The sequence below is a fragment of the Anopheles aquasalis genome, chromosome 3 (assembly GCF_943734665.1).
Source record: "Anopheles aquasalis chromosome 3, idAnoAquaMG_Q_19, whole genome shotgun sequence".
Classification (NCBI taxonomy): Eukaryota; Metazoa; Arthropoda; class Insecta; order Diptera; family Culicidae; genus Anopheles; species Anopheles aquasalis.
In genome coordinates, this window is record NC_064878.1 from 40,786,564 (window position 1) to 40,799,063 (window position 12,500).

A 12,500-nucleotide genomic window follows, 5' to 3' on the forward strand; every position below is an offset into this window, starting at 1 on the left:
TCTTTTCTGCCTGTTTTTTTTTTACTTACTTACTTTTGGTTTACGATAATCACGATGAGCACGATGTCAGTGATAACGCGTAACATAAATACAAATCAGGACGGGACAGGGGGTGACGGGAAACCTTTATGCTCTCTGATGTTTCCTTCTCGGTTCTTCGGTTCCCGGCTTCGCGCCCTTTATGGGGATCATTTTCCTGCATCCTGCGGCAGTGTGACTCCATTAAGCCACACGCAAAAAAAAAGGAATGACGACACAATGACAGCAGCAAATGATGCCATTCGTGTGTCATGCCCCTGGCTTCTGGCCCTCGCTGGATAAGGTGTATCAGCATGACGCATAGCACGGGGTGGACTTACATTTTCCACGCGGAAATTCGGTGTCGTTGTGTTTAGCTCGAATTTCCCCAAAAAAGAGAGAGGTTTCTATTTCATTTTACAGCTTCGCGATTTTTTAAGGGAGGAGTAGCTGCGTGATTCGTGACATTCGTTCAATGTTCAGCTTCCCCCCAGATCTTTTTGCTACAAGCAACAGTTTTTTGCCAATTTGTTTTTGGGGGTTGCAAAATATCCCTCTGGTGGGGGTGGGAGGGTGCTCGATTGATGGAGTCGTGACTTCCTGGAGGGAAAACATATATTGCGCTTCGTTTCGTGTATGTTTAAGGTATGTTTCTGTGCTGTGCACCACTCTTTAGGGTGAGCGAAGATGCCAAAACACCGAAACGGAATGCTTCACGCTCTGTTGGCGAACATTATGAGAAATGCTTTTTCTTTTTCTTAGGTTTTAGACTCCGTTTTCCAATGGGCTTAGATTGCTTAGAAAACTACTACCCCAGGAACCAGAACTTTTTGGCAAACAGAACAATACACCCCGACCCGTAATACTCCTTTGCTTAAGCCGGCCAATTTCGGTTCGACATCCATTTTGCCTTTGTTTTTGCGCAACGAGTGCCTTTCATCCCCCAAACTAAGGGTTCCGTATTTGATCCGCTTTTCTAACAGATTACACAGCGAACGCGCGGTTATGCTGGTTACGTTTCAATAAATGTGAATAACAGGGCCGTCCGTTCCGTTGCCCGAAAATTTCAACTCCAAAAACCTTCTTTCAATGTGGTGGTGCATGTAGAACAAAACCATTGTGGGGGTAAAAATTAGACAAATATGCTGAAATTTTAATCATTTCTAATCCGATCACGCCCAACCCGCCCGTTAGTGTGCGAAAACATTGTGATGGGATTGTGGTGGCCAAGCATGGAACCAGCACCATCACTGGAACACGAAATCCATCCCAAAAGTGGAGCATTTCTATTTGAGCAGCAATGGTAATGAATGCCGGATGGAAATTGAAGGTAACACGGCTACGATTTGGCCAGCAACCGCTCCTTGTGGACGTGAATGTGGAAAGGGCATTCAATTTGCGATTTAACCCCTTTGCTGATCTGCTTCTTCCCCCATTCCCCTTTTGGCACCATGGCTGCCTGATTAATGGATTATGTTTTGACACTCTTTTCAATTTGCACATCATATCTCTCTGTGATCTCCTGCAGGGCACTTCTTCTGGAGAAGCAGGAGTAATTAATTACTTTGCCGCCTACCTTCGGGCACTTGATTGAGAGCGATGATTTTGACAAATTTCCCATCCAGACAGAACCACTTTTTGCACGATAAACGATTCTTGTACGATTCAGCCTCCGGCGAGCGGGTTGGAATAGGAACATTCCAATCCGGGAGTTTTCCCGGGAACCGACGTTGTCGTTCGCATGACCCGCGTTGCGTTTCGTAGATCTTCGCGTAAACTTTTCTAAAGTGCCACCGGGCAGAAACACCTTCGTCGGGCGAGAGGCCGTGCCGTGTTTGCTGGCGGAAGCAGAACGTGGCCACGACCGCGCTGATTGCTATCTAATTATTTCATCGCGAGGGCCTGTGAGAAGGGGGGAAATTTTATGCTTTCCTTCTACTCCTTCAACACCCACGGCACACAGTGAGGTCTTTCATTTTTGGCCAGGTTTTACCCCTCGGGGACCAATAACAGCACGTGCGCACCATGCCTCCGACCTTATCAGCCTCCGGTGAGCAAAAGTGTGCTGAAGACGGGTTTCAACGCAATTGAAAACCCAGACCAGGCTCCCGGGGCGGGGAGAGCATGTTTTTCGCGAGCGCTATATGCTGCTGATTTAATATGGAACCTTCCCGCTCCGGTGCCCACGAAGCCTGCCACAAGATGTTTCCTTGTGAGACGCCGTTTTGCATGCGTTCTTAATGTACCATACATTTTCGGTTCGAATCCAGTCACTTACACTGGCGATACACGCGTACAAACACATCGCAGCGGTAAACACCTTAGGTCGCCCTAGAGGTGCTCTGCCTAAAATGGAACAACAATGTGCCAGCAACAGCAGCAGGAGCAGGAGAGCCGGGTCTGTTTTAGGCAACGTGCTTTGCTTGCTTGCTCGCTCACGGCAAGAAAGCGGCGCGGTATCGGGAGAAATTAATGCGTATGTAATTAGAAAACATATTTCTTCGGTGTGCCATTTGGTAGCGCGCGTGAGGTCCTGCGAACTGCCTTTCTGGCCATTAAGGACAGAGAGAGAGAGAGAGAGAGAGAAGGAGCGGGAGCTAGAGGAATGTGGTGTACGGTGGCGTGAGGAAAAGGTGCTGACACAAGGTAAACAAGTTTGCAATTTGCAACGATTCTTAATCACAAGCACATCTAATTAATGATTTCAATTTATAATCCCACAAGACGGCCTACGCCCCAGGAAGTAGGAAGGAAAAGAAGGGCCCATTCTAACAGAGGCCGCAACATTCTTGCTGCTTAGTCCCACGGGGGGACGGGGAACCGCTGTCGATATTTGAAATCGCCATTTTGAGGAATGAGGCGTTGCGAAAGTTCACACGCGAGGGAAGGGAGGTCATTAGAAGGAAGGAATCTTGTGAGACAGTTTGACAAGCAACATTACAAACAGCAAGGGAGCGACCAAGTGGTAGAGAGAGAGAGAGAGAGAGAGAGAGAGAGAGAGAGAGAGAGAGAGAGAGAGAGCATGTCAGCTAAATTTGTTTCTAATTTAATTCACCATTCACCGTGGCAGGTTCTGGCGAAGGCGAGGCAGTGGCCACGATATTTCCTTCAGCAACAACCATTTGTCGTGCACATTTGTCAGTCAGGACGACACAAGGACGAGGACGACAGATCGTTGCTTGTGCGAACTGCTTTCGGGTGACGAAACGCAGATGAACTCCCGAGGCGAGAACCAGCGTTGTTCCGATGCTACGCCAGGAGGAGGGTTGATTTCTTCTCTGATTTTTGCACCCCATTCCTCCCACCACTCTGCAGCCTCTCGTGGGCCCAAACCATCTGGCGATCTGAGAGGAGGCGTGTGGGCGAGCTCGCGTGGGGTGTTGGTGCTCGACACAAATTCCTAATTTCTAATCGCAAATAAATATTCAACAAACGCGTACACCAACCAACTGTCAGTGCTGCTGCTGTTGCTGTTGCTGGTGTGCTCGTGGTGGTCGTCGTTCCTCCGTTCTCCATCCCTCTTGCTCCGTTGATTGAAGTTTTGTAATGTCTCGAATCAAGCAGACAGACGAGGACGCACCGCCAAGTCTAGGGAGTTGAGATGTGGCACCGGGGGGGGACACAGAACACGATTTTAATTAGTGTCAGCATTTGTAAAAACTTTTAATAAAGTATTGCGCCCGAAAAAGGGGGCGAGCGTGGTGTGGTGTGGTTTACGGTTGGCTGCAAGGTGCTCGGGGGGAGGAAAAGACCTAAGTTTTCTCCTTCTCCTTTCTTCCCAGCCCAGCCAGTACACCGACAGCACACGGCAAATGGCGTGAATCCCAGGGAAATTATTTTTATGCTGGAATTATCGAATTGTTGTTTTGTAACGCAGGGGGAGGGGGAATGTGCGCGTTCGTTTCCACCGTTCTGGATTGCGGATTGTTCCGGGAGGGCCGCACCGTTGCTGTTGGTGGTGGTTGGGATGATTTTAATTAAATCTCTACTTTTCCCCGCCCACCGACTGGTCGGTTGGAATCGGCCGGTGGAACGTGGTTAGCATTAAACAACAGCTCCGCTCGTCGCGTCGAAGGCATAAATGAACTTACATAAATCAGTCAAGAAGGGAGGTGTCCAGGTCGTAGACCGATTTGTGATTATTGTTTCACATTTCTCAGTGGAATTGATTGGAATCGCAATAATGGTGATGGCGGTAATGGGATGACAAGTTTGCGTCATTTTTCGTGCAAACCAACAGGAACAGGCCAATACAATGTGTAGCCCATGACATTGAAAGAGGCACAGCAAGTACACAATTCTATTTGTTTTGGGGAAAACGTTCTCAATTCGCGATCCACATCCGCCCATCCGTAACTCGATGTTGCGATGCTTCGCGCACCCTTAAACGGTTTTTCATGTGGAACCAATTAAACAGTGGAGTGACATTTGCTAACCCCCACGCGATGGCGACACCAAAAGTCACGTAAAAGTACCAAAAAAAGTGGCTCAGCGGTAAAATCAACGCGAAAATCTTCCGGTTTCCAAGCGCCTTCGATTGCACGTCGCTCCATCGAGCAGCATCGAGCAAAAATGGTTGAATATTTGCATTCCACTGACATGAGCGTCATGAGCGGCCATGGAACCCCTTTTTGGTGGGGAGCGACCAACCTTGAGCGCTGGAGTGCATTCGAGCGTGTCTGCGGCGTTAGTCTGGGACGACTCCCGAGGGCGGTACATGCTGGTGACGATAATGATGGCGGTAGTGGAGGGCAATACCAAGGCGGATGCTCTCCACCCTACACGGTAGAGTGAGTTTTAAAATTTAATTAGCCTCTTTGATTTATTGTAAATTACCTGTCAATTATGCACAACGAGCGATGCTGCCACGACCAGAACGACAGCCAGGGACCGTCACCGAAAGACGACAAACAAGAAAATGGCATTTCCACCGTCGATGCGGTGATAGCAGCTTAATGCGTCTCCCTTTGCGAAGCGAAGGGTTGAACCAACCAGGCGGGGGTTTAATGAAGTTAGTTTGCTATCGCCTTCCGCCAGCCTCCTGTCAGAGTGCTTCCAATAATGATGACCAGGAACGAATCTTTGCAGAAAAATCGCAGTTATTTTTTGCTTTCCCAACAAAAGTCTCACTATCATCACGTTAATTGCCACCGATATTGACGCTTCTTGATCATCCGTTTATCAATTATCCTTTGAAAAAAAAAATTCATAAACAAGTTAGTGGCGCAATAAACGGATTATCACGGGCGGGAATGAAGTACGACAAACAATGGATCTGACCAGCCAGGTCTCGAGAATCCCGAGCTCACCGCTGATGCATGACACGATGGCATCGTCCTGGTGCTGCGAATGCATTTTCTCACTTGGAAACTCCAGCCGTGCAGACGGCCACCAAGGTGACCGGACCATCGTTATCGGCGACTTGGCTGTTTGTTTGTTTGCTCGCCCGCTAACGCTCTGCAAACACAGTCCATCTTCGTTAGAATCGCGTTAATTAGCGATGACATCCTTCTTTAATGTAGCCTCCCACGGCCTCTAGGGCCGGGCCACAGACCGACCGCCGGATGATGGATTCCGGGATTAGGATTATGCGGGTTCATTCAGTTCAAGCACAGAGAGAGAGATCGTTGTCCTTTCGGTCATCCGGGGTTGGGGGCACTAATTCTTCTCCCCTGTTTAACGCCTGCAGAAGATGATCAGAGCTTTAATCACCATCTTTTATCCGTTTCTGTCTCATTTCAGCGTGACACAATCGTTCTGGATCCGACGAGCTCGGACATCCGCAACTGCGTCTCGAAAGGAAAGAGCGAGGTAAGTGACATTATCGATGACATCAGCTCAGCTCTATGCGCTTTTTGCCAGCGGATTAATGCAACAAATCCGGCTCTAGCGTGTGTCAGGGTGTGCCTTTTACATAATCTATTGCTGCTTGTTCTAAAGGTATGAGTGAAATGTGCAGATTGAGCCACTTCCAACGGGTGGCTCCCTGTCCACTTTGCATAATTGATCTCTACGAAATGAAAACATCTATATCAAGTGTCTGTCTGTGTATGTGTCTGGGTGTGTCTACTGGACAGGAACAAATGGTCACGAGAAAGACAGGCCTAGACAAAGAAGACGTCCGTCCAGACCGGAAGGAAGTACAACTTATCTGCATACCATCGTGTGCCAGTTCGTTAAAGCTCCAGGCCTACACCGCCACCATGCCTGCCGCCCATTTGTGTAACTAAACGCTTTACAAAGCATAAGCACTCCGCTCTGGTCTCGAGTCTCAGTCACTGCGAGGAATTGTTGCAACTAACCCTTCCTCTTCTTCGAGTGCAATTCTAGCTTCCCTTACATTTCGGCGAATTCTTTCAATCCGGACAACCGGTGGAACAAGAACAAGATTCTCTCGCTCTGTCGGTTGTGTCGAGTGTCGCACTCCTCAAAGCATGATGGGCCTTCATCTGAGGTCGCAGTCAGGCACAGGCACTCTTTTTCTCTCTCTCTCTGTCTTCTACCACCGCGAGCCTGCTCTGTCCCGGGTGCGTTGGCATCTTCGCACTTTAAATCAGTGCACCGGAGCAAATAAATTGCAATCTGTCGACCATTTATCTTCCTCCGAGAATGGCTCTATGTGAGTTTGTGAGAGCATGAGAGGGAATGACGATGTGGCTCGAGGTACTGGCGGAGGCTGCCGCCCTCGTCTGAGAAGATGCTAAACTTTATCTGAATGAATTCCGTGCCGTTCGATCCCGGCCACAAAGTTCCTGAACGTTGAACTCCAGAGCCAGAGCAAGTGCAGTGATAAACTTTTCTTTACGTGTGTGATAATGTGTCTCGGTGTGTATTCCAAGACAAGACAAGAGAGAGAGAGAGAGAGAGAGAGAGAGAGAGTGAGAGAGAGTAGTGAAAAGAAAGGGATCCAAAAAGGGAAGCAACACGAAATCTCTGCCCTCTGGTGGCCTGTACCACCATCCATCTGGATGAAGGAATGGTTGAAAAGGAAGGGTGGGCATCAGAGGGAAAGCAAATCTTGCCACGCCACTCTAATAGGTGCGAACGGAATAATTCTTCGAAACAGGGACAATGGCTGGCAGAAGAGCCAGCCAGATGCGCACCAAGGTGGTAAGAGAGGCAGGCATAACGGCCAGTAGGACGGGACTCTTCTGGACGTGCCATCAATTGTCCTTTTTAATGTTGGCTAGCCAGCCATCCAGCCAGCCAGACCTTTGTGATAGCATCCCTACTACCGTCCGGGAGTTGGTCTTTATCTTGGAAAGTTAACTTTGGAAAAATCACGAGGTAAAAGATGGTGATACAGTGTAATAATATAAATTTTCCAGCCTGAACTTTCTCGTCCTTGTCCTTCTGCTTTGACTTGACTCTCTTGGAGGAAAGGTCGCTTGACAGAGCTCAGCACAGAAAGAAGGGTGTCTCGTATGTTGCACCACGCTTGCCCGGGGTTCGTTTTACTTTAAAAAAAACTGGAGTTTTGTCGACTTCTTTGGAAGGAACTTACTGTACAGCAAAGTGTCGAGCTGCTCTAGAGGGGTAGAAGAAAACCATAAGTAAGTGCATCGAGTTCTTCCTCGGAATCACCCGGAAATTGCTGCGCAACAGCAACGGGACGGTACATAAGTCTAAAGGTAAACGATTTGCAACACTCCCTGCCCTCTCTAGAGGAGATCTTCAAGATGGCGCACGAGTGTGCTCGTCTCGCAATGTACGATGTACGCAACTGTGTGCCCTTTACTTCATCTCTACTCCAACGCTTCTCGCGCCATGCTCGCTGCTGAACCCTTGCTCCTTCGATAGCTTCCATGCAGGAAGAGCAGTTTCGCCTCTGCTGATATTGGATTAGAAACGCGGGTGGTCCAGCCCAGGTGGTGAAAGGGAGGGGGAAAGTTAAAATATTTACTCAATTGTCTCGTCGAATTTATGGCACGATCTCTGCTAATTTATGTGCCAGGCCGCAAATACCACATTCCACTCTCCCACCAGACCCGTGGCACCATGGATACGCTCGATTGCGTTGCACACTCCCACATGGACCACATGTTTCAGCCCTCATCCTCCCTTCAGCTAAGGTACGAGTGGCGCAACGGTAGAAATCCGTGGCCGTTCGCAAGAGCATTCCTGTTGAAGGGTGCGACATGGAAATGAGTGCGTAGTGAATCAGCAGTAGCATCCTTCGTCACTTCTGGAATGGTTGCATTGGGAATCATAAGCTCAAAATACTGGCGATTCGGTTCATTTATGCTTTGGATTGCGACTCAGATGATACAAAGTTGCTGAAACGGAGTGTCTCTTTTGTCGTCCGGATTATTGTTTCAAAAGTTGAAAAACGATAAGTCTGATTGTTTTCTAAAATAACATCATCGAAAGACCTCTCTAGCTACCGGATCGGTTTTCTACGAAAGAACTGATCGGAAAATCCGATAATGCTTGTTTTCATCCAAATAAATCTCGGCTTTCCTCTCTGTGGTACGATGTCCCACATTTCAAATTCCGTAGCCGTGCTCCTGCATCGCTGCATGAGTCATACTCACCCCGATGGCAGCCAATGCGTAACTCTATATCGAGTTCCGAAGAACTCGCCAACAGCCAACAGAATCTATCTAACTTCTGTCATCTTAATGGGCGACTTGTCTTGTGTGAATGTGAATGCGTTTGGCATTTTGTGGGAGCGGCCGTAACAACTTGCTTGCTTATTGGAAAGCCATTCCTAACCATTTCGTTAGCCATTTCCTGCTGCTACCCTTCCCTGGAGAGACAAAACCTAAACCGACCTAAAATGAAAATGTTTTGCCTCCGAGTCCAGTGCGAGACGTGAAGTGAAAAGAATGGACAGCACCATAGGACCATCGGTCAGCAGTTTTTGGTCTCTGGAACTTTTCTGTGTGGTCTGTGGCCTCTGTGGGTTGTCGATGTCGATGCGTTGCCGCTTTACAACCAGCAACCATTGACCAGGGGCAGACAATCGTTAAGCTGATTTTCATACAAATTTGAATCGGAAATGGTGTGCTCTCTCCGGAATGATGGCTGGGCTGCTGTCTACTGTCAATCGATGCGTGTACACAAAAGGAAGCTCCCTAGGACGCTTGCGTTGCGTCCATTCGCCGTCGGCATCTTTTCCTCCCGGGAGGGGTGCGTGATGTACGATGGCCGGCCGGTCATTATCGTTCCTGACAATGCAAATACCATCACCGCCACCGCTGCTACCGGGTTTCTCTCCCAAACTATCGGTCTTCAAAACTGAATGGCATCGGGTTCGGACGTCGCTCGATGAACTAGGGAAGGTTCGGAATGGGGGCTGCTTTCCCAAACTGCAGTAAATAATGTTCCGACAAACGTCTTGCCCGGAAGTCGGATGGTTGGACGTCCCCTCGACAATACCCCCAATGCCAGATTGTCAGATGCACCGTTGCGAATCCATGGAAGTGAATCCTGTTAACCGAATCCAGGGCCACTGCACATGTCTTAGGGAGCTCATAAAGATAGCTTTTCACAAACTTTGCTCATCAAAATCATTTACAGCTGCTCAAAAGTTGAAATGCGATTGTTTCCACCGGAAGGGACGATCGGACGCAGCCACCATTCGGTCACCATTTTGCTTTCGGCTGTGTCGGCGTCATGAATGGAGCGTCATCCTATCCGGGGTACTATCGATTCTCGAAGAATTTCCTGCTCCTTGGGGTGGGAGAGAGAGATTTTATTGGCGGCAGGGAATCGATGGCGGCGATGACGACGACGACGACGACGAACACAAACTTATCACATAAATCGTGTCCCACTTAATGTACGGTGACGCGCGACATCGTCGCTACCACGGCCGAAAGCGAACAGCCCCCGGGGGGGTGGAGGAAAAAGGCAGGAAAAAAACTGAAATACATCCTCAAGGATATCGCATAAGAATACAAATGGCACCACCGGCACATCACGTGACGGTTGGGGGGCTAATGGAACTGTGTGTTTGGTTGCTTTTGGTTTTAGTTCCGTGCCAGCCTGCCAGCCAGCTCGCCCGCCAACATGAGGCCAAAGGCGGTAAATTTATGAACTAGCAAATTGAAAATTATTTCCCGATAAGCGGGCGCTACGCGACGATGATTAAAGGGAGCGGCACCGAAGGGGAGGTGCCCGGTTTTTGGGCAAAAGTTAATCATGTTGAACATAAATTACCAACGTGCGCGCACTCGTCGTTGTCGTCGTGGCCGTCGGTGCTTGTAAGGGGAGGGAAAACTGGTGACCAACAACAAAGTGCGAAGTCTAACCGAAATGATGCTTCGAAATGTTGCCAATCTAGACACGATAGCGGGAATTCGAGCACCACCGAGTACATTGAGGATGTCACGTTTATGTGAACAGCTCGATTAGTCGCCGGTGGAGAGTTGATGAGTTATTTAAAATGCCATTAAAGATGCCGCCTCCCCCTCCTCCGCGAATGCGTCGCTTCGATGCGCATTCGATTGCTCCATTTCCACTCCGGTTCTGTTGGTTTTCGTTTACTCATTTATTTATGTGCCACGTACGGTTAGTAGCTACAGCTTCACCGCGTCCCCTCGCCGAATTTGATTAACATTCTACTGGAAAAAAGCGGAATGCATACATTTGATTTACGATGCCGGAATGCTCTCTTCTTATGCTGCTCTCTCCGTGAGCACACTCTGGTGAACTCTGGTGGACGATGAATAAATCAAGGACGGTTTTTGGGCGGTCTTCGATCGATCGATCTCGTTTCACTCCAGGTATACGAACGTTTGGACTACACTACCCGAAATCATTAAACAATCTACCTCTCGAGAACAGGCAAATCTTTCTCTCTCTCTCTCGGTCTCTCTTTAACCCGCGCACACCTGCGGCCGGCGTGGTAAATGTGGTAACAAAAGTTTTTAACCAAAGTTGCACAACTTTCCTTCGATGAAACTAGTTTCGTTCGTAATTTCATCCTGTATCTCGGTGTGGTTTTTTCTCCCGATAACCAATCCCGATAAGAGGTATTTCAATCCCAAATACGCCGTCACTTGTGGTCATTTACCCAAAAACCTGCAGGGCACAAGGGCTGTTGAGAGCCGAAAGCCGAAAGTTTAGGGCACTGTTGCTAATGTAATCCTGTCACTAAACGTAACGTATGCGTGCGTGACACCGGTACGCAAGGATTGATTATGGAACAAACACTTTTTTATGCCCTTTGTTCGGTTAATGAAGCTCATGTAGATCAGAGGCTTTTGAAGGGTCGCAGCGATAAGTTTTTGTTCATTTAGGAAGCTGATGAAGGGTCGCCACTTCGACGGAGATGATCAGATCACGTAATTTAATATGCTATAACAGCCACAACTTTACTCTACCATGCGTTGTATTAGTTTAGCTTTGATGAAGGACAGAGTTTTTAATAGTAAAACCTCTTACCCTCTCGTACCATCAATGTATGACCAAATGGGCAATGTTTCGCTAATCCTCATTAGTGTTCGAACATTAACAGGAAACCGAAAAACATGGCTGGACCGTACTAACTCGTTAGTAAATGTGCGGAACCGGCAACAATCCGACCGGCCATCATGCTGATATCCTTTGTCTTTCGGCTGTGTCCAATGTCATGATGGGAACGAGCGAGCCGGTTCCGAGAAAAGAATCCATTCACCAGATACATAAACTTATCGTAACTCACTCGGACGAATTCGAGCATCGACCACGAGCACCTGTGCCGGGAAATTTGGTTCGGGAAGTTTTGTTCCGAGCTGGTGCTGCCGCTACTGTTGTAGCCACGCACGCTCCAACACAATCACTTATTGTCCCGGTTTTTCCAGTGCCATTCATAACGAGCGAATGTGTAAGTGGTATGCAAATTTGGAAAATATTTTAATTGCACCAGGGGACCGATAGTACTGCGACGGTCGGCTGCAGCTGCAGTTCCAGTTACAACGATGCATCCGGGAACGCACACACAGAGAAGAGTGTTCCTTTTTGTGCCAGGAAGCATGCACAAATGGGAAGTAGGTCAATAGGGAACACGCCGCTCGGTGGTCATTCTATAAAATGGGGCTCACGCATTGCAGGAATGAAAAGAATAAAAAGAAATCCCACCCAGCGACCGAGTGGATGAATTGAGCTAGTTTTAAAAAAATTCGCTACACGCACAGCTACTACACAAAAGGATTCACCACGAGAGAGAGAGACAAAAAAAACTCCTGCTGGTTCCACCAGCGATACATTGAGGCTGAACTGATATACAAATGTAAATGGTCCTCGAGTCCCCATCCCGGACATGCAAATGATGAAAGAATGGCGGTTTCGGTTGGTTGATAAAAAAGAACGCAACACAAAAACTACAGCACACAAAAATGGAATGCAAAACACACAACATAGGTCCTGGGAACGACCCAAAAAAGGGAATGGAATGTGTTGTTGACCACGGTCACTGTAGCGAATGAATGGATTTGTAAGCAGCATGGGCAACGTGTGATAGGAATAATATGTGGCTACCTTATTCATGAGTACAC

The 12,500-nt window shown here is 48.2% G+C and overlaps 1 protein-coding gene across 7 annotated transcripts in view; it reads left to right on the forward strand.

Annotated features, from left to right (window-relative positions):
* The window catches only part of LOC126576494 (semaphorin-2A-like), a 235,656-nt gene that overhangs the window by 171,626 nt on the left and 51,530 nt on the right, over nt 1–12,500 (forward strand). For all 7 annotated transcript variants that reach the window (XM_050237781.1, XM_050237780.1, XM_050237778.1 and 4 more), the window contains one exon: nt 5,761–5,829. In XM_050237781.1, the coding sequence (XP_050093738.1) occupies nt 5,761–5,829 (69 nt within the window). The remainder of the gene's footprint in view (nt 1–5,760; nt 5,830–12,500) is intronic.